This window comes from Antechinus flavipes, chromosome 3 (assembly GCF_016432865.1).
Source record: "Antechinus flavipes isolate AdamAnt ecotype Samford, QLD, Australia chromosome 3, AdamAnt_v2, whole genome shotgun sequence".
Lineage (NCBI taxonomy): Eukaryota > Metazoa > Chordata > Mammalia > Dasyuromorphia > Dasyuridae > Antechinus > Antechinus flavipes.
The window spans coordinates 572,094,997-572,121,132 of record NC_067400.1 but is presented as its reverse complement, the minus strand read 5'-3'; the positions used below and the strand labels follow the sequence as shown (position 1 = coordinate 572,121,132).

The 26,136-nt window shown below is 55.1% G+C and overlaps 1 protein-coding gene across 3 annotated transcripts in view; it reads left to right on the top strand.

Annotated features, from left to right (window-relative positions):
- Window positions 1-1,258: 1,258 nt before the first annotated feature.
- ZNF362 (zinc finger protein 362) overlaps window positions 1,259-26,136 on the top strand; it is a 34,863-nt gene continuing 9,985 nt past the window's right edge. The window contains exons 1-5 of one of the 3 annotated variants that reach the window (XM_051987970.1): window positions 2,773-2,849; window positions 15,248-15,318; window positions 24,256-24,319; window positions 24,761-25,007; window positions 25,094-25,415. In XM_051987970.1, coding sequence (XP_051843930.1) covers window positions 15,281-15,318; window positions 24,256-24,319; window positions 24,761-25,007; window positions 25,094-25,415 — 671 coding nt within the window. In that variant the 5' untranslated portion in view covers window positions 2,773-2,849; window positions 15,248-15,280. Of the gene's footprint in view, window positions 2,104-2,606; window positions 2,850-15,247; window positions 15,319-24,255; window positions 24,320-24,760; window positions 25,008-25,093; window positions 25,416-26,136 lie in introns of those variants that run through there. The other 2 variants (XM_051987971.1, XM_051987972.1) reach the window with 2 other exon arrangements.

The following is a 26,136-nucleotide window of genomic DNA, read 5'->3' as shown; positions in this document are numbered from 1 at the left end:
ACATATTTTTTTTTAACAGACTTACTGTGTGCTATGCACTGTGCTAAGTAATCTTGTATTCTAATTTCTAGTTAGAGAGCCATCTCTATCAAAAAGCCTCTGAGCTCCTCCTGGCCAGGGATCCCTCTCATACCTAGTATTTGTACCCTTAGCTCTTAACTCAGGAGATATAGGGCATGTAGTCTGTCCTTCTAGAAGCTGGGAAAACAAGATAGAGCATGTGATCCCACAATAATGTCTAACTAATAGTGGGTGAGCTTATCTAGGAACAGTCAGGAAGGAAGGTCTGCGTTCAAGGTTAGAATCTGAAAAATACTACCCAGCAAGTTCCTTAACTTCCTGATGACCCCAGGCAACTCTCAAAGATAATAGATTACAAATCAGTTGTTGATCTGCATTGGTGGAGAGTTTACACATCAGGAGTTGACTATGATGATTAAATCATAAGTCTGTATGAAATCAAATCAAGAACAGCAACATCAGTAGATAAGTTAGGAAAGAAGAAATTAATTTGGTTTGGCAAGGAGAAAAGTCAAAAGTACATTAAGCAGGCTGGGAGCCCAGTGTTCTATTCATTACTACCCTGAAATTCTTAAAACTTTTTCAAATGGGAATCCTAAATGGATAGTTAGCATACTGTTGGAGCACTGGGCCTGAAGATGTTCAAATCCTGTATGATGCTGGAAAAGTCACTTAAATTCCTTGGACTTGGTTTTCTTTATCTGTTTTTTAAAAATGGGGTTAATAAGAACATCTGCCTTACAGAGTTTTTATGGGGGTCATACAGGCCAAGTGTTCTGCAAACCTTAAAGGACTATATAAATAGTAGGTATGATTCTTGTAGCACCTACCTCACAGGATTATGGTGTAGAAACCCATATAGAGTTTTGCAGACCTTAATCCAAGATAGTATTACTAATCATAACTATGGGCAAGTTCCCTCCTTTCCAAAGCCTCAGTTTCCTTGCACCTTCTCCCTCATACCACTGTAATAAGAAACATATTTCTTAAAAGGATTCCAACACCCATTGTATTCAGAATACGGTCCCTCGGTGTAAGTTCCTTTAGGAGCCAAGATTGTTGTTTTTTTGTTTTGTTTTGTTTTGTTTGTTTTGTTTGTTTTGTTTGTTTTTGGCTTTGTCTCCCCAGCAGCCTCTCTAGGTGCCTGACACATAGTAGGTCTTTAAAAAAGCTTGTTGATTGATTTGAATGGATTACCTGGAATAGGAGATTCAAAGTTGAGATGGGATACTTTTCCTGCTCCCAACAAGTTTCTAGTCTAGTGGGAGTGGAGGGGTGCAGACACAAGTCACTGTTTTTTATTCTTTTATTTATAGCTCCAGCTAAGGTGCCCAGGGTGTGAGGGGATAGTGCAGAAGATTAACACGAGATGTCTTTAGATAGATAAGGCCAAGCCAGCTGAATTGTCAGGCTCCGGGAAGTTTAAATTGGCTCTCCTATACTGGGAGACACTGCGGCTTCCCCAGCCAGATGAAAACGTGTTGTAAGGACGAGCCTTCGAGTGCTGAGCAGGGTGCCCTGGAATCGAGAGGCAGGGAGACTCGAGAGGTCCAGAAGAAGATGCTCAGTGACGCTGTAACCAGACTGAACCGGGAAAATGGAAATGAAGTCCGACATCTGAGAGGGACCGGCTCAGGGGGAAAGGTGGGGAGCTGGATCGGCAGGGATCGGGGTGGAAAGGAGTCGGGGACGAGGCCGGGTTTGATGGTGTGGCATCCTGGAAACTGCCCCCCACCACTGGACCCTACGGGGACAGGACAGGGTGCTCTGTACTAGAAAGAGCCAGATGCCTGGATGTGTTTGCAAAGTGCTCCAGGCCTGCCTCCCTCCCCAGCCTGACACCTTTCTTCTTCCCTTTCTTTCTTCCTTTTTTTTAATCATTGGCCAGCTTCTTGACTCTAACCATTCAGTAACAGACTGGCCCCAGGTATAAACCCCTCACCAGGGAGGAGGTTAAACATCCTTATCTCGATGGGGACAAGAAGCCCGAAGCTGCCCCGGAGCAGGGCGCTCCCCGGCCTGGCCGCCCGTCCCCGCGGGCCGCGCCAGGACAATGGGCTGCCCGGACCCCGGCCAGGGAAGGTACAGGCCTCGAAGCCGCAGGCTCGGCCGACCCGGCCTGGTCCTTTGTGGCTCGGCCCGGCGCTGGGAAGCCCCAGTGCGAGCGCGCCGGCCCGCGCCCCCGCCCCTCCCCCTCGCGCGCCCCTCTCCCCGGCTCGGCTCTCCTCCTCCGCTCTCCCCCACGCGCGCACAGCCCGCGCCCCCCTCCCCCCCAGCCCGCCCCCTCCCCCTGCAGCGCGGGCTGGCGGGCGGGCGGGCTGGCGGGCGGGCGCTGCCCATTCTCGGGAGCCCCCGGGGCAGGAGCGCAGCGGAGCCGGGGAGAGGCGGGGGCCCGCGCCGGCCCCCGGGGACACGGCGGGGAGCGCCCCCCGGAGCGGGGCTGGCTGGCGGAGGAGCCGAGGGGAGCGAGCCTGCGAGCCTACCCGCCGCCCGCCACCGCCGCCGCCCGCCCGCCTGCCGCCCGCCTCCTCCAGCCTCGGCCACCGCCGCGGTAGCGGCGCCTGCAGCCCCCAGAAGTGAACAGCAGGCGACCCGGAAGGTTTGAGCTCGGGCTTCCCCGCCGGAGCGCAGCCGAGCCGAGCCGAGCGGAGCCCAGCCCGAGCCCAGCCCTCCTCGGCCGGCCGGCCGCGGCGGAGGCGGGAGGCAGGGCGGGCGGCGGGCAGCGCGGCGGCCGCGGCGGAGCTCGGGCGGAGGCACGGGCGGCGACGGCGGAGGCGGCGCGGGCTCTTGCTGCAGCCCCGGAGCTGCCCGCCAGCGAGCAGAGCCAGGTCTGTGCGGGGTCGGGGCCGGGGCCGGGGCCGGGGCGCGGGCGGGACTCACGGACTGACGGCCCGGGGCCGGGCCCGGGCTGGCCGAGGGCGGGCGCCTGGAGCAAAAGTTGCGCGGAGTTGCGGGGCCCGGGGCGGGGGCGTGGGGAGGGGGCCGCTGTCAGCCGGGCCGAGCCGGGGCAGGCCCAGGGCTGCGGGAGCTCCGGTCACGGCCCGCGCTCGCGCCTGTAGCTCCCGGGGCTCGCGCGCGGCCACCATCCCCGGTAGCCCGGGCGGCGGCGATCACAGCAGCGGTAGTAGCCCCGGCGCCAGTCCCGGTCCCGGCCCTGGCCGGCGGCTGCAGCTCTCGGCTCGCAGGCTCGCGGGGGGAGGAAGTGTCTCGGGCTCTTTTTTTTTTTTTTTTTTTTTTTTTTTTAAAGCCGGGCTATTCAAACCTGCTCGCAATTCTCCGGTAAACAATGATTCATGGGGCTTAATGCAAATAAACTGATTGCAAATGGAGCGGGGCTCGCGCGCTGCGGCCGCCGCGCCGGCTGGGTGGCCAGCGCCGGATTTCTGCCTTTTTTTGCAGATCTGCAGAATATGGCGTCCCTGTCCTGTTTTAAAAATAAGCCAGGCTGCCATTTTTGTTTTTCTTTTGTCTGAAAATTTTAATAAAACTGTCTGAGAATGTGGGAGAGGCGGCTGGAGGCGAAGGGGGCCCCCCAAAGCCACGGCTTTTTTTTGCTTTTCTTTGGCACTTTTGGGCCGTGTGTGCAGGAGCCTCGCGGGGCTTGAGACACAATGTAATCGCACTTGAAAGAGAAAAAAGGAAACAGCCCCGAGATCGGGGCCCGGCTGCCCGCCGAGGGGGTAAAGTTAACTCGGACCCAAAGTTTGGGGTTTGGGGCTTTGGAGGGCTTTTGGGGGGCTCTAAATTTTTTTCCCGGAAGGGGTGGGTGGGATAAAAAGCTAGAATGGAAGGAGACCCGAGTGGGTGGATTTGCTACTTAGCGGGTTATTTAGTAGGAAAGTGGATTCGAAAGGAAGGGGCTGCTTCTCTGGAGGGGGTGCCGGGGGCGAGGGCGTTTGGGGGAGCAGGGAGGCGCTGTTAAAGAGGAAATGCCCCCTCCCCATATGTCATTCCTAGAGTGGCGATGGCGGGGAGGCTATGAAGGAGCTAGGGGAAGGGTTTCAGGATGGAGAGGTTGCCCCTGGCTCAGTCCCTTGGGCACCTGGTGGTGCCTACCCTGCTTCCTTCGAACCATCACTCCTAGAGTCTGCACGTATGGGCTGTGACCCGCCTGGAGCCACTTAGGGTAGAGACATGTTTGCTTCCTATGGGGTTCCTGCAGCCTTTCCAGCAGCTCTGTGGGGGATACTGGCAGGGCGCTAACGGGGCCGGATAGAATTCCTTTTCCCTCTCTGAGACTCAGTTTCCTCCTCTGTGCGATGCTTGGACTGCATTTAGATCTCCTAAGATTCCAACCAGCTCTGACGCCCTCCAAACCTGTGACTAAGTGTTTTTGGACCCCAGAAGCACTTTGAGAGATTGTTGGAAACAACTTGGGGCAGCCGCAGGAATGGCTGCTCTGTTTTGGGGAGGGGGAGATGAAAAAATTATTTCCGGGGTTTAGGTAGACCTAGAGGAACTTGATTGCAGGTCCTTTTCAAGGGAGGCAAGAAGACCTGGTAACACATCTATTGGAGTTAAGTTAGGATAGCCTTTCAATTCCTTTATCCCCTTATTGAACCATTCTGTCTCTGCTCCCAAGCCCAAACTCTGGGGCCCTCTAATGCATCCTTCCTTAATCTTCTTTGTCACTAAATTGCCCTGGGCAAATTCCTTCACTTCTCCCAGCCTCAGTTTCCCCATCTGTAAGTAAAATGAGAGGATGGACCCTACATCCTCTCAGATCTATTCTAGTTTTATAATCAGTCACATGAAATGTTTTTGACCCCACCTCCCTTTATTCTTGGTGTTCACTGCTGAACAGGATTGTATCTCATGGGGTTCCTGGGCCATTCCTAGAATTCCTTGTCTGTTTAGGAGGTAGTGTTATAAGGAGTGCAGGCAGAGAAATATTTCTGACCCTGACTGGGGAGGGTTGGACAGGTAGATTCTGGATCGGAACCATCTGGGGATGTATGTAGGATTGATGTATATCTTGATGTGGAGTTTTTGTATATCTTGGAATGCTTTTAAATCACATCTTCATGGAGGTGATGGGACAGATTCAGAACTAGTAGATTCTGTCCTTTGATAGATTGAACTGAGAGCCTGTAACAGCATAGCATTTGTTTCCTACCCCATCCTCGGGCGCCTGAGTTGATTCTTGCCTCTGGCAGAAGGAAGCTTGGTAGGCCCAGAAGGCCAAGGCTAATGGACAATGAATTGTTCTGGGAGGTTATAAACTTCAGAAGGAAATCCGCATTTATTAAGCATCTGCTGTGTGCCAGAAAATCAGCTAAGAGTTTCACAAATATTGATCTTCACCTCAAGGTTTGGAGATAGGTGTTATCAGCCTCATTTTTATAGATAAGGAAATTCAGGTTAAGTCTCTCCCTGGGGGCTCCCAACTAGTAAAGGTTTGAGGCTGGATTAAATTTGGGTCTTCCTAATTCCAGACCTGGAGCTCTATCCATTCCACCATCAGCTGCCTGTAGGGCTGTGAGGGACCTCAGAGGGTCATTTTATCCAACACCTCTGATTTAGCTGAGGAGGAATCAAAGCACTGGGAGGATGACTGATTTGCATGAAGGTCAGTGACATAGGTAATGTCAGAGAGGATCTGAACCCTGGTTGTCCAATTCTTGACTGACCACCTGGCCTGGCATAGATCTCAGTCTCCCTTTAATAATTAGTTCATTTTTCTGAAGTCTTTCTTCCTTTCACAATATAAAAAGGGATGTGGGATTAGGGAGAAATTTAGGGATGACTTGATATATCTTTCATTGGTTTATGGGGTGTTTTGGGAAAGCGGGATTAGATGTGTTCTGCTTGATCTCAGAATTAGAATCATTAGAAGTGATGGATGACTTCATTTAATGCCAGATTCCCTAATAATTAGAGCTGTCCAAAAGTGGAATGGGCTTCCTTGAGAGGGAGTAGGTTTCCCCCACACTAGCGGTTATTAAAGGGAGGCTAGATGCCTGGGTACAATAATTTCTAGATTATTTGAAGGTACACAGAATACTTTAGACATTATTTTATTTGAGCCTCACAACAACTCCAAGATATATGTATATATATATGGTTTTACAGATGAAGAAATTGAGACTCAAAGATATCATAGGCTTTGAAGAAATGTGGCTAATTTATAAAGTCAACAGAATCTTGGTTGGTGTCCAGGTGAGGCAAGGAGACAGATACCTTGGGCTATCTAGTCTAACCTCCCACATTTTACAGGTAAGGGAACTGAGGCCATTGGGGTGTGGGATTATTCTGTGACCTGTGCATGGGCCCAGAACTAGCAGATTTTGAACTTACTTCTTTCTGATACCAAGACCAAAATTGCCCACCATACCAGAAGGCTTATTGGTCAGGAATGGTTGGATTGGGTGGCCACTAAGCTCCTGTCCAGCTTTGAGATTTTGTGATTGTAAGTTAGTTACCCAGGGCAGGACCTAATTTCATCTCCCCCCCCCCCCCCCCAGTACTTCCTGGATGTGTATTAAATTTTGAGAGCATGCAAAGAGTAAACTTGGGTCTTGAATCAAGAAATTTTAGGTCTTATGGATACCAGGGTATCTCCTAGGAAACCTGGGTCTCTCCTTGGCCATTGCCTTTAGAGATCAGTTTAGCCTTGATCCTGAAAGGTCAAGCAATAAGTGCTGGGCTTGGGGAGAAGCGACTCCCCAAGTTGTCCAGATTTGCGTTGGGCTAAGAACGCTCACACTCATGTACATCATTCTTCACATCATCTTGCTGGATCTTCAGTGATGGGTGAGAGTGGTAGTGAAAGTTTCACCCTGCCCAATTTACAGTTGAGAAAACTGAGGCTCAGAAAGAAAATTTCTTTCCCAGAGTCACATAGTTGGCATAGGAGTTCTTGAACTCAGGTCTTACGCAGTCAGCGGGAGAGCCAGGAATTATGGGTAGAGCTGAGAGTAGATTGAGGGCTTTCGTTCTGTGTTCTTTTCAGACAGAGTTAGATCCTATGTTTGGGGATATTTGGAGATTCTGGTCTGGTTGGGAAGGGAGGGGATGGCACTGAGGTGCCCCTCCTTCCCCAGTGGAGGCCAGGAGGACAGGCAGCTCTGGGAAGTCTGGCTGAAGACATGACAGAAGCTCTGAGGCCGTGACAGGGGGCAGTTCCTGTCCATCAGGCCAGTAAGGAGTGAGAAGCTAAACCCTCTGGGCCCAGCTTCTGCCTTGCCTGTTCTGGTGCCCATTCCCTTTCCCATTTTCTATTGTACAGTGAAGATTCAGCAGACACTTTCTTGTCCTGTGTGCTAAGCCCCTGGGTAAAAGTGAGAACAGAGTTCTTTAGGACTTACTGTGGGCATCCCTTCCCTTACATAAGATTGTAACCCATTGTAGATAAGAATGTGTTCAAGGACTGCAAAAGTCAGGAAAATTCACTCCCCCTGTGGCCAGCCTGTGGATGAGGTTCTCTGGTCAGGGATGGGTGGCTTCCAAGTGACATTTCTACCATCTTTTGCTAGGACTCATAGTTGAAGCCTTTCTAGCTTTCAGGGAGAAGAAAGAAAGAAAGAAAGAAAGAAAGAAAGAAAGAAAGAAAGAAAGAAAGAAAGAAAGAAAGAAAGAAAGAAAGAAAGAAAGAAAGAAAGAAAGAAAGAAAGAAAGAAAGAAAGAAAGAAAGAAAGAAAGAAGGAAGAAGGAAGGAAGGAAGGAGGAAGGAAGGAAGGAAGGAAGGAAGGAAGGAGGGAAGGAAAGAAAGAAAGAAAGAAAGAAAGAAAGAAAGAAAGAAAGAAAGAAAGAAAGAAAGAAAGAAAGAAAGAAGAAAAAAAAGAAACATGCTTCCTGCCTGCCCTCAGGTAGCTTATTGTCTAATTGGAGAAGCAAATAAGTGTCTAATGAGGTGATCTGGGAGGACTCAGGGGAGCCAGTCTAGAAGGACAGGCAGGTGGTGGAGAATAGGAAAAAAGCATGTTCTAGACCAGGGCTCCTACTTCTCCAATGGACTTCGAGGTTTGCCAGGTACTTTCCTCACCATACACATGTGAGGTGAGCAGGACTAGTATTATTATGACCAGTTTTCAGATGACAAAACTGAGAATGGGAGCAGTTAAATTGCTTGCCCCACAGCTAGTCAAGGTGTTTCCAGGTTCAGCTCCTGGTCCACATGTGTCTCCTGTAGCTCTCTTCTACTCCCTTGCCTGTCCTTAGGCTAAATCTTTCCTGGAGTAGTCTCTTGGAATCTAGGTCTTTAGTGATCTAGTTAGGATAAATGTCATTTCCCAGGCTCCTTTATCCCAGTCTCTTGACTCCTGATAAAGAGTCTTATCTACAGTTCAGAAGGATTTGGTGGAAGAGAACCACCAGATATCTGAGACTACAATGGCCTAGCAGCACGTGCCTTGAGGGAGGTCATTTTTCAGAATCGAAAGTGAGCTCTCAAGGGCCCTCATTTCCTTCATCTTCCTTCCTCAAGGCTTCATAGTGGTAAGCTGGCTCTGGGGAGGACAAAGCAGCTGCCCATTCTGTGGCCAAGTTTGGATCTCCAGCAGCCTAAAGTCCAAGGCCCCTTAATCCTGCTCCTGTTGGGATAGAGAGTGCCCCTTCCTCCCTCTTTCCCCCAGTCAGACACATGCGCTCTGGTCCTCTGGTCTGGGGGCCTTGTTCCCACATCTACGGCCCTGTTCCCTCTGCCTGGAATTCCCTGAAAAAGGCTCTGGCTTTGGAACTGGAAGAGCTAGATTCATATCCTGTCTCTTGTCACCTGATCCCAAGTGACCTTAAATAAGTGACTTCACCTTTCAAGGATGGAATTTCCTTTCCTTTAAAAAAGGAGGTGATTGGACTGGATGGCCTTTGGTCTACTCATCTATGAGTAATAAGGGATCACAGAGGAATAGATTCTGCAGGTCCTGCTGGTCCTTGAAGATCTGTGGAGGCCCTTAGGTGTTTCCTTGTTTTCACATTTGGCATTTATGGTCCTTCCAACCTGATCTGGTTCCAGTGCTCTGCCTGGTACTTATTTTGTCCAGTCCTGTAATCGCATTTATTTCCGGAGCTCCCGGTGTGGACTTTTGTTCCTCTGGTTCAGATAGGGCAAGTGATGGGAAACTTGCAGGCCAAGTGTAGCACTGAGACTTGGAGTGGTAGCTCAAGGTCATGCAGCAGGAAGTCCCAGAGACAAGGCCTGACCCCAGCCTATCCAGCCTTCATTAGCCTGTTATCCTCCACCTCTGCTGCTTTGAGTACATTCTGATTGGATAAATACTGCTTGAACTCCGGATGCTAAGGTTGGAACATCAGGGTGAAGGGCCCTCAGGTCCCAGATAGTTTTTACAGATGAGGAAGTTAGCTCCCAGACAAGTGATGAGATTTGCCTAAGAACTATCAGGTGCTAAGGCCAGGTCTACGATCAGACCTCAAAGTCTGGCTTAAGTGTTCTCCAGGCTCAAGCCCTGATTCATTCAGCCATTCTGCGGAATGGATCCAGGGGCCTTCCTCTGGACACTTTGTAGCTTATCAGTTTCTGTTCCAAAATGTGAGCCTCTGAATTCCAAATATGATCCATCTGACCAGGCGAGCTAGTGGGGCAGTGGAGAGAAGGCCAGATCTGGAGTCAGGAAGAGCTGGCCTCAGACACTTAATAGCGATGTGACCCTGAGCTAGTCACTTAACCCGTACTTCCCTCCATTTCCTCAGCTGTACAATAGCCTCTTCCGGTTGGAGTGTAGATCAAATGAGATAATATTTGTAAAAAGCACTTAGCACGGTGTCTGGCACATAGCGAGTGTTTAATAAATGCTTATTCTTTTCCCTTCCCTTTCCCCAAGCCAAGAAATGGGACTGTCAATTCCTTTATTGGAGACATTCTCTTTCTATTAGCTCAGTCCACTATCTCATTAACTATTTTGCCTGCATTGTCATCCTATTGTCTTGTATTAAACTTTCAGTCTGCTAAAACCCCCATGTATTTATTCTTCACATATGGTTTTTTTAAAATAAGTTTTATTGTGGTCTTTTGTTTTTGACATTACGTAATTTCCAGACATACCCCTCTCCTTTGATGAAATCCTCCTATGTAACAAAGACAAACAATTCAGCAAAACCTGCTAACATATCGCCTGTGACTGATAGGGTGTGCATCATTCTGTACCCTGAGCCCCCCACTCCTCTCCTGAAAGGAACTCAGTACATTTCCTCATGTGTTCCCTAGGACCAGGATTGTTCTCTACAGTTACTCAGAGGGCGGCTGCCTTTTAGTATTCTTCCAATTTACACAATTGTAGCTATTTTGGATAGTGTTTGTCTTGCTTTGCTCTTCCTCAGTTTACCCAGCTCTTCCTCAGGCTCTGAGGTTGCTCTGAATCCTCAGGCTTGCAGGTTCTGGTGGTGCAGTAATATTCCATCATAAATTGGCAGCTTGGCCAGTGGAGAGAGAGCTCATCTTAGCATCAGGAATAACTAGGTCCAGATCTTGCTTTTCACACATCTTCATGGGCCAGGCACCCAGTGTCTCAGGACTTCAGGCAACTCTTAAAACATGAAGTTACAAACCCTTGGCTGATCAGAACAAGTCCAGACTCTGTTTCCACCAAATTCAGTGTGTTCGTCCCTTCCCCAGTTGTTGGATATTCAGATGTTACAGTGTTAGAACTGAAATGCTGTCCTTCTTTTAGTAGATAATATGTGAAATGACTTGCTAAAAGTCTCAAGTAAGTGGCAGAGATGGGACTTGAACTCAGATCCTCTGCCTCCACATCAAGAGATCCTTTGATGACCACCCACTTTGTTTCAGGTTTTTTGTCCCAAAGAGTGCTCCCATGGTAATACTTTGAACTGCCATATAGCAGTGTTAGAAACCAAAGCAAAAGAGGAATTGAGTTACCTTGCTTCCCCCCAGATCTGTGGTATCTTTTCCTCCATTTTCCTCAAGCAGGGGCCTTCAGCCTTCCTTGTTTTTCTTGCCTCTACCTATAAAACAAAGATTTTTTTTTTACATCATCATAATTTCTAAATATATCCCTTCCCTTTCCCCTCCAAGAACCAAAAAATAAACAGAGAGAGAGCAATTCAGCCAAACAAACAAGTAACTGTATCAAGAGACTCTAGAGAAATATGATGTTTCACATCCACCATCATCCCTCAGCTTTCCAAAGAAGGCAGGAAATGCCTTTTATCCTCTCTTTGCCTGGGCTCAGCTTGGTCACTACAATTATGTAGCATTCAGTTCCCTTTTGTGATCCCCCCTCCCCCTTTTCATTTATATTGCTATAATCATTGTGGATTTGATTTTTTTTTTTTTTGATCCTTCTTACTTCACCTGCATCAGTTTACTTAAGTTTTCCCAGGCTTCTCTAAATTCTTCATATTCATTGTTTCTTGTGACACGGTAATATTGTTACCTTCGTGTATCATAACTTGTCTAAGGGCATCTACTCTCTTTACAGCCTCAGCCCCTCAGGCTTTTGGCTTTCCTGATGCCATTCTGGTGGGTCCATGCTCTTCTATGTTCTTTGACCTTGTTTCTATTTTCAAGATTCATCCATTCAAAATCAGAGCTGGTCAAAGTGTTTCCTGAAGGACCAGCCATTTGGGTAGCTTCAGGTTTCCTTCCATGCTCTCCTTTGTTCCTGTTTGCTAGAATTTTGTTCTGGGAAGCCTTCTGCCTCTGGAGTTGATTTTCCTTTGAAAATCTAAGCCTGTGGGATCATACCCCTATTTCTTTCTTCTTACCGCTTTAATTTCCATTCTCCCAAAGTCTAGGACATAAATCAATCTCCTTTACAGAGTCCTTTGTCTCTGTGGCTATTGATCCACCTCTAATTCTCTCCCACTACAGAATGGAAGCTCCTTGAGAACAGGAGTTTTTCCCATTTTCCATCCCTAGTACTGTGCCCATGACATAGTAGATACCTTATAAATGCTTGTTGAATGAATTTAGTTGAAATGAAAATGGCAGGGTCATACAACCTCCTAGGTTTCCTGCGTATTTGTGTTTGCAAATTGCTTACTGGACTGTAAGCCCTGTGAGAGCAGACATCCCTTTGCACTCAGCATAAGTTAAGCCCATGATAGATATATATATATAGATAGATAGGATTATGGAGACCTTCCAGCTGAGGAATCAAGGATGTGTGAAGGTGGGCTTTCTATGACAGCTTGAGATGGCAATTCATTGAGCCCCATAGTGTGGGTGGGAATGGCAGGGCAATGATAATCACAATGCTGCGACCCCTCGCCCTGGGCTCAGGGTGGAATCCATAAAATACAGCATGATGTTGCCATCTCAATAGCAGCGGAACTGGGTCTTGCTACTGAAAAATGACAATCCCCACCATAATAATCACATGTGAAGCAGTCTGCGGAACATTAAATATAAAAGACTAATAAATAGCAGGGTAGTAACTCATCCCAGGACTCCATGCAGAATGAGGCGAATAATGATCATCATTTCATTCAGGTAGTTGCTTTATCCTTACCTAACCCTAAATACAAAAGAATTCTAGTAGGACTGAACTCCATAAATAAAGAATAGCATTTCTATAGAGCTTTCAGATTTGGAAAGCACTTGTGATCTCACTACAATTCTGGGATTTTTAGGTGCTTCCTTTTACTGAGGTTGAGAGAGGTTATGTGACTTGCCCAGAGTCACACAGCCACATGAGTAAGTGTCGGAGTTGGGATTTGAAATCAGGTCCTCCTGATGCTCTCTTCACTGTGTTTCCTCAGTGCTGTCAAAGATGACAGTAATGAAGAATAATAGCTGGCATTTATGGGACACCTTATGGCCTGTGAAATGCTTTACATTGATTATCTCCTCATCTGATCTTCTGATCCCAGTTAAACACTCCAGTCTCTCTGCCCCTGATTTATGGATGGAGAAAGTGAGATTCACAGAGGTCAAAGGTTGAGCCCTGGTCCGGACTCCCAGGCCACATCTGAACTCAGCTGCCTACTGACACTGAGAGGCTAATGCTCCTTCCAAGACATCAGTCAGTGCATTGGTAATCACCTAGCTGAGTACCAGGCAGACAAAGAAAGCTAAAAACCCAAGCCCCCCTTCAAGAAGCTCACGTTCTCAGTGGGGAGACAGCACAACTCTGTGCAAACAAGACATAACTAGGAAAATGAGGGTAATCTCCCATAGCCTCAGTTTCCTCATCCTTAAAGTGGGTTTTTTTTGCCCAAATGCCATCCCTTCCTGCCCCACAGTGGAGGGTATCTCAGTATTGCCCTTTGAAAATGTTGTAGAAGCCTTATACAGATGGGAAGTGGAATTATGTGGTCACAATGTTGGTTTTGTGTAGTAAAAATACCCCCACCTTGCAGCTGTATAGAAGTGATCATTGTCCCCTCTCCCCCAGTGTGGCTCCCCTGCCCTTCCTCAGCCTGCTTCTTGTAGGGCCTCAGTGCTCCTGTGGCTCAGAGGGCCCAGGTCAGAGTCGCTGGGATGGGGCAGGGCTGCTCGAAGGAGGCTGTCACTGGGTCTCGAACCTCTCATAAGGCAGGAGGGGATGGGGGAGACCTGGGTTTCCATTGTCGAGATGCTGGGACTGTCCTGGACTTAGGGGCAGGGAAGGGCACCCTTTCCAACTCCATGAGTGGCCCTTAGCCTACAGCCTGTGCCCTGATCTCAGCTGGAGCCCAGCAGTTCCAGTGGGGTTGCTATTGGCCCTGGTATCCTTCCATTTTTCAGGGAGGTCAGGGAACAGAACAGTCCCTTTGATGTAATTATAGTAATTATTATTAATTAATACTAATTATTAATTATGGTGGAAAATTAGTACTTTAAGGTGTGCAGTACATGTACCTCCTTGTGAGGTAAGTCCTATTATCATTTCCATTTTATGGATGAGGGACCTGAGGCTCGGAGTCCTCAGGGACACAGTGCTGGTAAAAATGTCAGGATTGGGTTCCATCGCTTCTGTCTCCCAGCTGAGTGTTCCCCCTCTAGGACAGACACGTGGTTCCTCTGGGAAGGCAGGACCCCGTGGCAGCAAACCTTTCGAAGCACTGACCCACGGACAGCCAGTCTGCGTGGCCCCCCGCTGCCGCCGGAACCACGGCACATGTTGCCCTCAGACAGCTTCTGGCCTCTTAGCCAGGTCAGCCAAGACACAGACCGAGGGGCAGACTTGTTGGGGCAGCTGCTGTCCCTCCCTGTGAACCTGTGGGGCACCCCCGTGGGGTCCTCAGGACCAGCTGCCCTGGCCCTCTCCCCCAGAGCGACTTCTCGGAGAAGCCAGAGGCCCTCTCCCCTTCTCCATCTTCCCCTTTCTCTTCCCCTCCTGCTCACAGACGGCTCAGCCCGTCCCGCCCCGGGGCTCCTTTTTAGGGGCCTTTCTCTAGTAAGTCTTCAGCTTCTCCCTTGCCTTTTCTGCCCCCAGAGTTGGCATTTGTCAGTCAGCCTTTGGGGGTCTGGGCGCTGAGGGTCCAGAGGTTCCCTCCTCGGCAGAAGAGGCTTTCTTGGCTCCGGCCCTTGTCTCTGCCATCCAGCGTCTCCCCCTTAGGGCAGGCTTCAGAAAGTTGCTTGCACCTGAAGCCCCTCCTTGCCCCTGCCCCTTTAAGGGGAGCCACTGACCTCCCGCCCTCTCCTCCGGGCCCCCAGTGGCCCGAGCCCACGGCCGTGCTCGTTGAGGCTCCCCGGCTGTTGGCTCCCGGTGACTGCCTCTCTTGCTGGCAGCTTTGCTCCCCTTGCTCCAGAGCTGCCACACTCCTCGGGCCCCTGCTTCCCTGCGCTTCCCCATGGCAGGGCTTCTTCCTTCGATAACTTCCCGGGGAGGGTCCCCTTCACTGCCAGTTTTCATGGCCACTGATCCCAGGGCTGCCAAACTCTCTGTCTCACAGCCTCGGCCCCCACCTCCTCCTGGCCATCTCCCCCGATGCCTCCAAGAGCATCTCCCAAGCCCAGCCAAGTATCTTTCCCGAATCTGACACTTATTTCTGTCTGTGGCGTCGCCCAGTCTTCATATTCGTGCGCGGGAGAGGTTACTTCCAGCTTGGGATGGAGGAGGGGGCGGCTCGCAGGGAGACTGCCCCTGAGCTGGCCCTCGCACAGGGGGAAGACTCCCGCGGCCCGGGGGGAGGACCACGGGGAGGACCTCGGCACAGGGACCGGCGTGAGCAAGCACTCGGAGGCGGGGGCCGCACTGGCCCAGCCGGGGGCGGCCGGCGTCCGGCCTAGCGGGGCTATTGAGAAAAGACTGAAAGGCAGGATTTCACCAGACTGCGGAGGGCCTTGAATGCCGAGCTAAGGGGTTTGTACTTTATTCTGTAGGTCATAGGGAGCCAGTTTGAACAGAGGAGTGACATGGTCAGATCTGTGCAAAAGGGTCTGTCACACACACGGTATGTCTGTGTTTGTATGCATGCATCTTAGTGTGTCTCTGTGTGTTTGTGTATCCGTGCGTCTTTTTTGCATGTGGGCCTGCTCCTCCGTGTGCATGTTCGTGTCCGTGTGCATCCCTGTGTACTCTTGCCTGGTGTTTGTGTGTATGCTTTGGGAGTAGCCATGTGCCCATTTCTCAGGAAGGCAGCTGGTGCCGGGCCCTGAGCAGGAGCCCAGAAAAGCGGCCCTGGGCGGTCCCGGCGGCGGGCGGCCCGGAGATTCCGAAAGCCTCCGCCCCCGGCTCGCTCCTCCCCCGGCCCGCCCCTCCCCCGCTCAGTCCCCGGCCCCCTTCGCAGCCATCTTCCCCTTTCTTGTTGGCCGGCGGAGCTGCAAGTTGGGAGCCGCCTGGCCCCGGTGACTGGGCGCCTCTCCGGCAGGGGGACGGCCCCCTGCGCTCCCCCCGGGGCGGGGGTCTCCCCCCGGGGCGGGGGTCTCCTCCCAGCCGCCCGCGAGGGGCTCAGGGCGAAGGCAGGCACGCACGCGCACAGCTCGTTACCTCTGCTGCAGCAATTAGCCGTGTGCAGTATTCTGCATGAGCGGGCGCTCCCGCCCCCAGCCCCGTCTCTCAGACCCCTCCTCTCTGGCCCAGCTTTATTCCGCCTCTCCTGAGGCTGCTCCCGCTCCGCACCATCTTCTGTCCCCCGTCCTCCGGGGTCCTGGGCGAAGCCTCCCGCCGGCTCCCCAGCCCGGCAGATCCTAGTAGATCCCTCGAGTAGGATCTTCTCACCGTCGGGTGGCCGGGCCCACCTGCTCCTTGTTTTCCATCCACACGAGGTCTTCCTCCTCCCCCTCGCTCTTCTCCCTGGCCCCGGTGCTCCCGGGACGGGGTCCCCCAGCTAGCTCACCGCCGCCAGCCTCGGTTTCCCATCCTTGCCCCGGGAGCTTGCTCCGAGTGATTGCGCCCCACGGCCACTCTCTGGGCGAGCCCCGCTTCCCAGTCATCCCAAACAGAATTCATCTGCCTGTCAGCTCCCCGTGTCCGTGGGTGACGCCCCCCAGACGTTAGGAGGCAGCTTGTCCTAGTGGCTAAGGCTGCATTTGGAGGCGAGAAGCCCTGGCTTCCAGTCTTGCCTCAGATAAGAGCTCTGAGGGGGCTGCAGCCTTGCCAGGCCCCATGACGGGGCTGGACCCCATGGGGCCGTCCCTCCCCAGCTGTTCTTAGGCCCTCAGCTCTTCCCAGGCTGCCCCTTCCCAGCTTGCGGATGCCCTGCCCGTGGGGCTCTCCTCCCCGGGCAGCCTTCCTTTCTTTGCCCCCAGGCAGCTGCTCCTTGGGGCTCTCTCATGGCTTCTTCCCTGCCCCTTTGCAGTAGCTCCAGACAGGCCCTCTGCCTGCCCCCATGCCAATGCATCCTCCACACAGCTGCCCCAACCGGTTCCCTGACGCACAGATCTGAGCCCCTCGCTCCCCTGCTCAAACGCCTTCCATGGATCCCACCTGCCTCGAGGACAGGGCACACACCCCTCAGCCTGTCATTGAAAGCTTCCTTCATCCCTGTGCCTAACTGGACCTTTGGATTTTCTGAGACGGGCCAGTAGAGCTAGGCTCACACCCTGTCCCTCTTTGTCCCTCTTGGTAGCCCCAGACTCAGTTATCTGTAAAATGGGGATAATACTGCCTCGAGTAGTCGGCCTTGCAGTTTTCTTTGAACTCAGAGAGGGTGTCTGGAGACTACTTTGCAAAGCTGTCCTTAAAGCCCGATGGACATGTCACTTCTTCTTGTCCTTTCCATCTGAGGGCTGGCATTGTCTCCCCTCCCTGGAACGCGCTCCGTCCTCATCTCGCCCAGCTCGGGCGTGCCCACTTCCATGAAGCTTTCCCTGACCCCCCCAGCAGAAAAGGCTCCCCCAGCACATCCAGCCTAGCGACCGCGGAGGCTTTGATTAGGCGCTTACTGTGTCCTTCTTCTGCTCCCATTCCATCTGACTTTGTATTATATTTACCTGTGTCTGTGTCATCTGCTGCCCCCAGCCCCAGAACAAATGCAGGGCCCTGGGCTCTGACCTTGCTGAATGGCTGTTTGTTGAATTAAAATGTGGCCAGGGCCTGGAAGGGGTGAAGTCCGCTGTCAGAGGGGGAATGAGAGCCAGATAGAGAAGGCGCCTGGGACTTCAGCGTTAGGCGGAGCTCCCGAGGGGTCCTCCCTGCACCGGGGCAGGGCGTCCCCGCTTTGTGAGGCGGGGGTCCTTGCACACAGAGCCTCCTGGTCCCCGGGCTGGGTCTCTGCTGCGTGTGCCCGTGGCAGAGCCAGGATTCAACTCCGGATCCCCCAAAGCTGGGCCCGGGCGCCCATCAGGACGCCGCCATCGGTCAACACAAATCTGTCCCAAACTGTGCCCAGGATCCCCCCTCCCAAGGCCTCTCGGTCTGTGAACATGATTAACATGCAAGCCCCGAGGAGTAGAAAAAGCGAAGCCGGCCCTGCCGCCGCGGGCAGCTCTCGGCCACCCAGCACGGGGTCTCTCCGCTGGCTCGCTCGTGCTCCGGCCGGCGCTTGGGCCTCGGTGCCGGGCGCCTGCGGCGTCAGCCCTAGGCTGCTGTGAGCTCTGGGACGGGCCCCGGCGGAGGCCTTGGAAGCAGGTACAGTCACTTGGAAAGCACGTGGTCAGGGTCAGGGGTCAGAGATGGCCGCGGGCTCAGGGGGAGGAGGGCCCTGAGGGACTGGGCTGGGCGCCCCAGCCAGCGCCCTCGGCACCTTCCCTGCCTAAGCTCAGTGTGGGTCGTAGCCCCAGAAGGCCGCAGGATGGGCTGGACAGGGCCTGCTCTCGGGGCCTGGGTTTGGGGCCAGCCTGCTCTCCATCACCCCTCCGGCCTTTCGCGGTCAGAGAGACGTGGGGGCGAGCGGAGGCCCCGGCTGGGCACTTCTGGGCTGTGGGGTGGTTTAGCAACCTGGAGGTTCCGAGCAGATTCACATGGCTCAGCCCTTGCAGCGCAGCTGGGAGGGGGGCTGAGGCCCCCAGAAGGGGGCTCCCCATGTGGCATGGCCCCTTTTCACCCACAGAATCCTTATGGTTCCTGGGTGCATAGGCAAGGATAAAACAGTCAGACTTTCGCACATTTTGTGACCCTCCACAGGCAGTTACAAGGCCACAGTTTAAGCAGTTGGTATCTAGCCTATACCCTTCCCTTCACAGAGGGGGAAACCGAGGCTCACAGAAGGCACAGGAGATAACCAAGGCCCCACAGGGCGGGAATAGGGAGTGAACTGAGGGCCCCGACTCTGCTTCTGGGTCTCTGTCAGCTACTGGAGAGACTTGTAGGAGGCATAGGCAGAGATCCCTGAAGCCCCCCAGTGCTTCAAGGGAGACAATAGGGGAGTAAAGGGGTATTTGGGGAGCTTCGGCCCTTCTGCAGAGTTTGTAAAGTGAGGAAGTCGGGCTAGATTACTCCTAAGGTCTCTTCCAATTCTGAACTCCCTTCCTGCTCCAAATCCTGGGTTCTAAGGGCCCTTCCAGCTCTGACCTCCTGGGCTCTAACCTCCCCCCCCCCACCTCCCCAGCTCTAACATCCTGGGTTCTAAGGGCCCTTCCAGCACTGACATCCTGAATTTTAAGGGCCTCCCAACTCTGAGATCCCGTGTTCTAAGGGCCTTTCCAGCTCTGACCTCCTGGGTTCTAACCTCCCCCCCACCTCCCCAGCTCTGACATCCCGGGTTCTAAGGGACCTCCCAGCTCTAACATCCTGGGTTCTAAGAACCCTCCCAGCTCTGACTCCCTGGGTTCTAAGGGCCCTCCCAGCTTTAAAATTCCAGGTTCTAAGACCCCTTCTTCAGCACTTTTGACATTCTGTGTTTTCAGGTCCCTTCTCCAGCAGTTCTGACCTATAGTTTCCTGATTCTAACTTTCATAGTTACAGGAGCACAAACTTTTTCTGTTTTGGGTAAAAGTCTTTCCAAAAAGGATGAAAGGGTACTGAGTGTAGGGGAACTGTTCCTCAGTAGCTCATAATCTTTGTTAGACACACCAGTTATGGCAGTGGGCTGACTGCTGTGCCCATGCCTGATGTTAATCGTTTTTCTCTCTCTTCCCTTACTGTCAGTGGGTTTGTAGCAGCAGCTTCCTTTCCCCCTCTGAACCTTTTGTCTCTCCTCTGAGTTAGGAACCATCTAGCCAGCACTGCCGGACTTGTGTGAAAGAAGGGTTTAGCCTCATTGTGGTCAGTGCCCGCGGGTTCCCCCTGAGAAAAGGGAAGTCCGGGCCTTAAGGGCATGGGTTTTGTAGCACCGCTTCCTGCTGAATTCTGGAGGAGAGCCAGGGCCTAGAAAGCCAAATTTCTCTTTTATTTGGACCTTGGGCTTCTCTGGTCCCACCTGGGGACGTCAGGACCTTCTTCCTCCTTGCCAGCTGTTCCCGATGCAATTTGAGATGCTGTTAGCAAAAGCAGGAAGGGGCTTGGGCAGGGAAGAAGGATCTTGTAAAGGTCTGCATCCCTCTGTCAGCCATGTGCCCGGTTAGCCCAGCCAGAAAGGATGCACGGAATCTGGAGGGGGCAGGCTCTTCTCTGCCGCAGACCCTCCTGGTGACTTTGGGCACATTGTTGAAGGGGCTCCCTTTGCTCATTATAAGATGATTTTCAAGCCTATGATCGGGGCTCTATGGAACCATCTCGAGCGGCCCCTCCCAGGAGGAAGGGTTCCCCACCCAGGGGGCAGCCTGTCTCACTCGGGGGTCTCGTGGTGGGATGGGAAGGCGGCCAGAAGAACCAGGCCTCGAAGGTACGGAGGCAGGAATAAGCCCCGGGAGGAACCTGAGCCGCCTCCCAGCCCAGAGCCCCCGCTGCACAGGAAGCCCTCTCGGAGCCCCAGCGGCCGAAGCCGGCTCCTCCCCCTTGCCCCCACTCTGGACTTCTGAGTCCTGCAAGGACAAAGCCGTGTCTGGTCGGAGATGGTCTCGCCCACTTAGCGGGGGGCCTCAGAGACCCCCTTGTTTCACCCCCTCCGTTTTATAGCCGCGGAGACTGAGACCTAGATCCCCGCAGGTGATGGCTAGGAGGGCAGTCCTGGGCTGCTGGGGACAGGACAGAAGCGGGGACTCTCGGGGAGTAGCCCAAAGGAGAGGGATGACAGGGGCCTGTGGGACTACTGGGGAGCCAGAGAAGGGTGGTGGTGGAAGACCACTGACCCCTCGAGACCTGGGTTCGAATTTTACTGGCTCTGTGTCCCAGGCACGACGTTTGACTTCTCTGGACCTTGGGGTAGGGGGGGGGTTGTCTTATTTGCTGGTCTAGGGCTGAAAGAGACCATCTAGCCACTCCAACCGGGGCCTCAAGTCTTAGCCAAGGTCGCTGGGTAGTCCGCGGCAGCCTGGAGTCCGGAGCCGGTGTTGGCTCCTCCAAAGGTCCTCCAGCTCTGCCTCCGGGACTCAGGGTGGGAAGGGGCGTGGAGCCTTGGGGGTCCGGGGGGCCCTGCCCGAGCCCAGCCAGCCGGCTCCCGCCAGTTCTGCGACTCCCCAAAGGCGGGCTGTGCGCAGGGGTATTTGGGCGTTGTTCCCCCCTTTCCCAGAAGCGGGGAAGTCATTGGGTCAAGAAACAGGTCTTAAGCACTCACTGTAGCCCAGCACTGTGCTAAACTCAGGGGTACAGAGAAAGGCAGAAGACTCCCTGGCCTCGAGGTGCTTCCAGTCTGGCCCAAAGTGAGACCATGCAGACAACTGTACTGAGTACGTGCCGGACAGACTGGGCGTGGCTACAGCCAGGGCTCCTCAGAGGCTTCCCTGGGACCCTCAGGGGGCCCTGAGACTCCCGGGGGGGCCCTGAGACTCCTCAGAGGGCCCTGAGACTCCCGGGGGGGGCCCTGAGACGCCCAGGGGCCTGAGACTCCTCAGAGGGCCCTGAGACTCCCCGGGGGGCCTGAGACTCCCCGGGGGGGCCCTGAGACTCCCCGGGGGCCCTGAGACTCCCCGGGGGCCCTGAGACTCCCCGGGGGGGCCTGAGACTCCCCAGAGGGCCCTAGACTCCCCAGAGGAACCTGAGACTCCCCGGGGGGCTCTGAGACTCCCCGGGGGGCCTGAGACTCCCCAGGGGCCCTGAGACTCCCGGGGGGGCCCTGAGACTTCCCAGGGGGGCCTGAGACTCCCGGGGGGCCTGAGACTCCCCGGGGGGGCCTGAGACTCCCCGGGGGGCCTGAGACTCCCCAGAGGGCTCTGAGACTCCCGTGGGGGGGCCTGAGACTCCCGGGGGCTCTGAGACTCCCCAGAGGGCCCTGAGACTCCCGGGGGGGGCCTGAGACTCCCCGGGGGGGGGCCTGAGACTCTCCAGGGGGCCTGAGACTCTCCAGGGGGCCTGAGACTCCCCGGGGGTCCTTGCCTCCACATGGAGGGTGAGGGGCGGGGTACGTGTCCCTCCCATCTTGTGAGTCCTCCCTCCAGGAAGTCTGCCGCAGTGTCAGCTCCTCGAGGCCGGGGCCCTCTTGCCGTGGGGAGCCCGTGTTCAGGTGTAGGCCAGCGCACGGGAGGTGCAGAATGCACCTTCCTTGATTTATTCTGAGAATTGATTGAGCGCCTGCTGTGGGCCAGGAAGCGTTCCGGGTGCTCGGGAAGCTCTCGAGGAAGAGACGGGACCTCTGCGGCTTCCCGAGGGACCGCGGCGGGCGTTCATCGGCCGCCTGCAGCGTGGGGCAGTAGCTCGGACACGACTGGCTGTGGCGGGAGGTCGGGGAGATGGAGGAGGGGCAGAGAAATGGGGCTGCCCCCGGCTCCTGGCTCCCACCTCCGTTCTCTGTCTGGCCCGTGGACTCGGTGATGAAAGACGGCCACGGCCTAGCAGGGTCCCCCCGGGCCGCGCTGCAGCCAGCGCCCCCCGCCCAGCTTAGAGCCCCGCTGCTCCTCCGGCCCCACCGTTTCTTCCGTTCTAATTCCTACTTCTGGGTCCCAGACGATTGCCACCAGGCTCGGGCTGAGACACGTCAGGGCTTCCTCCCTGGGAAGGGAAGGGCCTCCCCGTGGAGCCTCCGCTGAGCGGCTCCCTGAGGTGAGGCCCGGGGGGAGCCTGGGAAGCCGCCTTCCTCCTTCCAGCTCCTACCTGCCCCACGGCAAACCGTTCTCGCACCTGCGACACAGCTGGGGAGACTGAGGCCCAGAGAGGGGAAGGGACTCGGGGAAGTTCCAAGGCCTGTGTGGGGAGGAGGTCGGGCCTCCACAGTCCCGCTCCAGGTCTCTCCTAAGGCCACGAGAGGTATCAGGAAGCTCCTCCCCGGGGCCCCCTGCCCTGTGCTGTCCTGTGTCTGCACCCCATCTCCCGGCTGCTGGCTGCTCCCGGGCATCCTCACCCTGCCCGCGCGGTCCGGGGTGCAGCAGAAGGGACTTGGTGAGCTCTGCCGTCCCCACTGACCTTTCAGGTGGGCTTTTATTTTAAAAAGCCTCCTGGAGAGCCCCTTGAGACAGCCTTGGGCCAGAGCCAGCCCTGAGCGGGGGTGCGGTGCCTGCTGTGTGGCGGCCTTGGGGGGCTGCCCTGGACCCCGAGCCCGCTGCCTCCTTGGGAGAAGCCCACGGGCCTCCCGGAGCCTCAGTCTCCTCCTCTGTCCAGGGAGAGGGTCAGCCTAGGAGATCTCTAAGGAAGATCCCCCGCAGTTCTAACACTGCGTGCTCCCGACCCATGGAAGCTCCGATTGTTCTGTGTTCCCACATCTTTGCTCTAACCTCCTCTGCCCCCGTGTTCTGGGCTCCGGGGCCCATTTGGACTCTCGCGTGTTCCAGCACCCTCTGGCCCTTGCAGGTTCCGGTGTCCTGTGCTCTAGGCCCCATCCGGGCCTGGCACTCGGGAGCCCGCCGTTCCTCAGTCCCACCCTGCCTCAGGCTGTGGGTGGGCGTCCCCCCTGCCCAGCACCAAAAGCTCCGTGAGGGCAGCAGGGCCCCGATAACCCCCTTTCCCTCTCATTATTCCAGGGGCCCTCCGCAGCATCCCTGAGAGGGACTTAGTCCAGGACACAGAACTGAGGCCCATGGAGGGCACCTGCCCCGCCAGGTTACTCAGTCCTGGGCATCGGCGGCCCTCGGGGCCCGGCTCGGCTCTGGCCACTCTCCAAAGCCCGACTGAGGCTCTTTGCGCCCGCCCCCGGGGCCGAGCAGTGGCAGGGGAGGCACGTTGGTGCTCAGGCTGGGGGCCCAGAGCCGGGCCCAGCAGAGGATCCATGCTTGAACCTGGCCATCCCCTCGGTCGGGGTTCCTGGGGGCAGAGGCCAAAGGGCCCGATCCCTCAGAGGAGGCAACTGCCGACCATGAAGGCCAAGCCCAGGCCCGGCTCCTGTGGGGCTTTTGGGGGGTAGAGAGAGGGACAGTCTTGCCTAGATCTTACCTGGAGAGAGATGAGGGATGAGCCCTGAGGGGTGACGCTGTAAATGGCCATGTTTAAACAGTGTGTGACAGGGTTATTCGTGGCACTTAGCAGTTCTGTCCCACGTGAGAAGAGGCTCCTGCCGGCCCCCGGGATCAGTCCTGTGCAGGGGACGTTCCTGTTCTCCAGGCAGGAGACAGCAGGGCCCGGGGTTTCCCTGGGGACAGATGGCCGACAGTGACCTTGGCCTGGAGGATTAGCTGGGGAGGGGGAGAGGCTGGATACCTCAGAATCCCAGGACACTAGCGTGGAGATGGCACAGTGGGCGTTCCTGTGCAAGCCTCCCTTCGGCAGCCTGTGGGGAGCAGAGAGTACCTGGGCATCTGTCCTACGGTGAAGGCTCACACTGAGATTGAAAAATGCCCCTCGAGCTGTCCCACCATGCCCCTGGCTCCTGTTCTGGCAGTAGACCCCCTGAGAGGAGCTCCCTCCCTATGGAGACAGTTGGAGAGCCATTGTCCTGTGTGCCAGATTTCCCCCAGGGAACGGGGTGGGGGGGGTCAGTGTCTAAGTGGGGCCCCGGACCAGTGGGGAGGGTCTTTTTCCCTTGACAGTCACTCTCTCCCTGCAGGATGGCCGAACCTCGTTTTAACAACCCCTACTTCTGGCCCCCTCCTCCCACCATGCCCAGCCAGGTAAGAAAGAGCTTTTCTCCTCCTCTCACCCCCAGCCTCACCCCCCCCCCCCAAGGCAGCTTTGCACTCACCAGTCTGGGGCGTTGGCTGTGGCCTGTCAGGGGGAAGGGCTTACTTTGTGGCCAGGGCTGTGGGCCTAGGCTGTAAGACAGAGCAAACAGAACCCCAACCCTGGCCTCGGTGGGATGTGTGGGCCACCTTGCTGCTGGACCGAAAGAGCAGGGATGCAGGGCAGGGGAGGGTACTCCAGCAGGGGCCATTGAGGAGATGGGGGACGAGAGGGGATTTAGGACAATCCCTGGTGGTCCTGCCAGGTGGGTTGGTGAGGGCTTGAGGTCGGGACTGGGACTGGGAAAGGAGGGGACGGAGGCAGTACGCAGTTGGGGCTGGGCTCTGGAGCAATCCCTCTCAGCTCTTTCGTCCTCTGTCTCCCCTGTTCAGCTGGACAACTTGGTATTGATCAACAAGATCAAGGAACAACTGATGGCAGAGAAGATTCGGCCCCCACACCTGCCACCCACCTCAGTCTCCTCCCAGCAGCCCCTGCTGGTCCCTCCATCCCCAGCTGAAAGCAGCCAGTCCATCATGTCATTGCCGAAACTGCAGCAGGTGCCGGGGCTACACCCGCAGGCTGTGCCCCAGCCCGATGTGGCCCTGCATGCCCGGCCTGCCACCAGTACCGTCACAGGTAAAGGGGCAGCTCAGGAGGGGCCGAGTTCTGGAATCCGGATAGCTGACATCTGAGCTGCTCCCTCTCTCTCTCTCTCCTCTCAGGTCTGGGGCTGTCCTCCAGGGCCCCCGCAGTCAGCACCTCCGAGTCCAGTGCCGGCACAGGGACCAGCACCCCCTCGACACCCACCTCCACCAGCCAGAGCCGCCTCATAGCCTCCTCCCCTACCCTCATCTCAGGGATTACCAGCCCCCCCATCCTGGACTCCATCAAGACAATTCAGGGCCACAGCCTGCTGGGAGCCCCCAAAACAGAGCGGGGCCGCAAGAAGATCAAGGCAGAAAATCCCTCTGGACCCCCGGTCCTCGTGGTGCCGTACCCCATCCTGGCCTCAGGAGAGACTGCCAAAGAGGGGAAGACGTACAGGTGGGAACTGAGCTGCATGCTTGCGCCTCGCCCGGCGGCTGCCCCCGCTGCCCTGACCCTGGGTTGTGGAGCCCCAGTCCTGGTCACTCTGGGCCACTGGCCCTGCCCCACCTCTGAGCATGGTGCTTGTCCCTCCCAGGGGTAGGAAGCTGTCACTGGGGCCTTGTCCAGCCGGGCCACTCGGGCAGATGGGAGCAGGGAGTCTGGAACTGAGCTAGCCAGCTGAATCCTGGCTCCTGGGGCTCTGGGAAGAAGGTGACTTAGCCTTCCTCCAGTCATCCCAAGAGAGCTCTGTGGATGGACAGTCCCCACGATGTTCCCAGACTTGTCACTTCACTGTGGAATGATCTTAGAGCCAAGTTCTCTCCCCTCTCCCAAACTGTGGGAGGCCTTTGTCCTTCCCCCAGATGTAAGGCATGTCTCCCTCTGTGATGCTTGAATTGATCCTATTCCAACAGAAGCTCTCTGTCCCCTTGGGTCCTGGGGATAGCTCTGTTCCGCCCAGGGAGCCTGGAGTTATTCATCTGCATCTAATTATCCATCGATATCAGCTAATGGCTCCTCTGGAGAGGGGGAGAGGAGGTCAGGAAAGGCCACTGGTGTTGGACCGATACAGGCAGAGCTGAGGAGGGTGGGGGCAATTTCTGGCACGGGAAGGAGCCAATATGAGGACACAGTAGGGGGAAAAGTCCTTCGGGGGCAGTGGAGAATCAGCAGATCT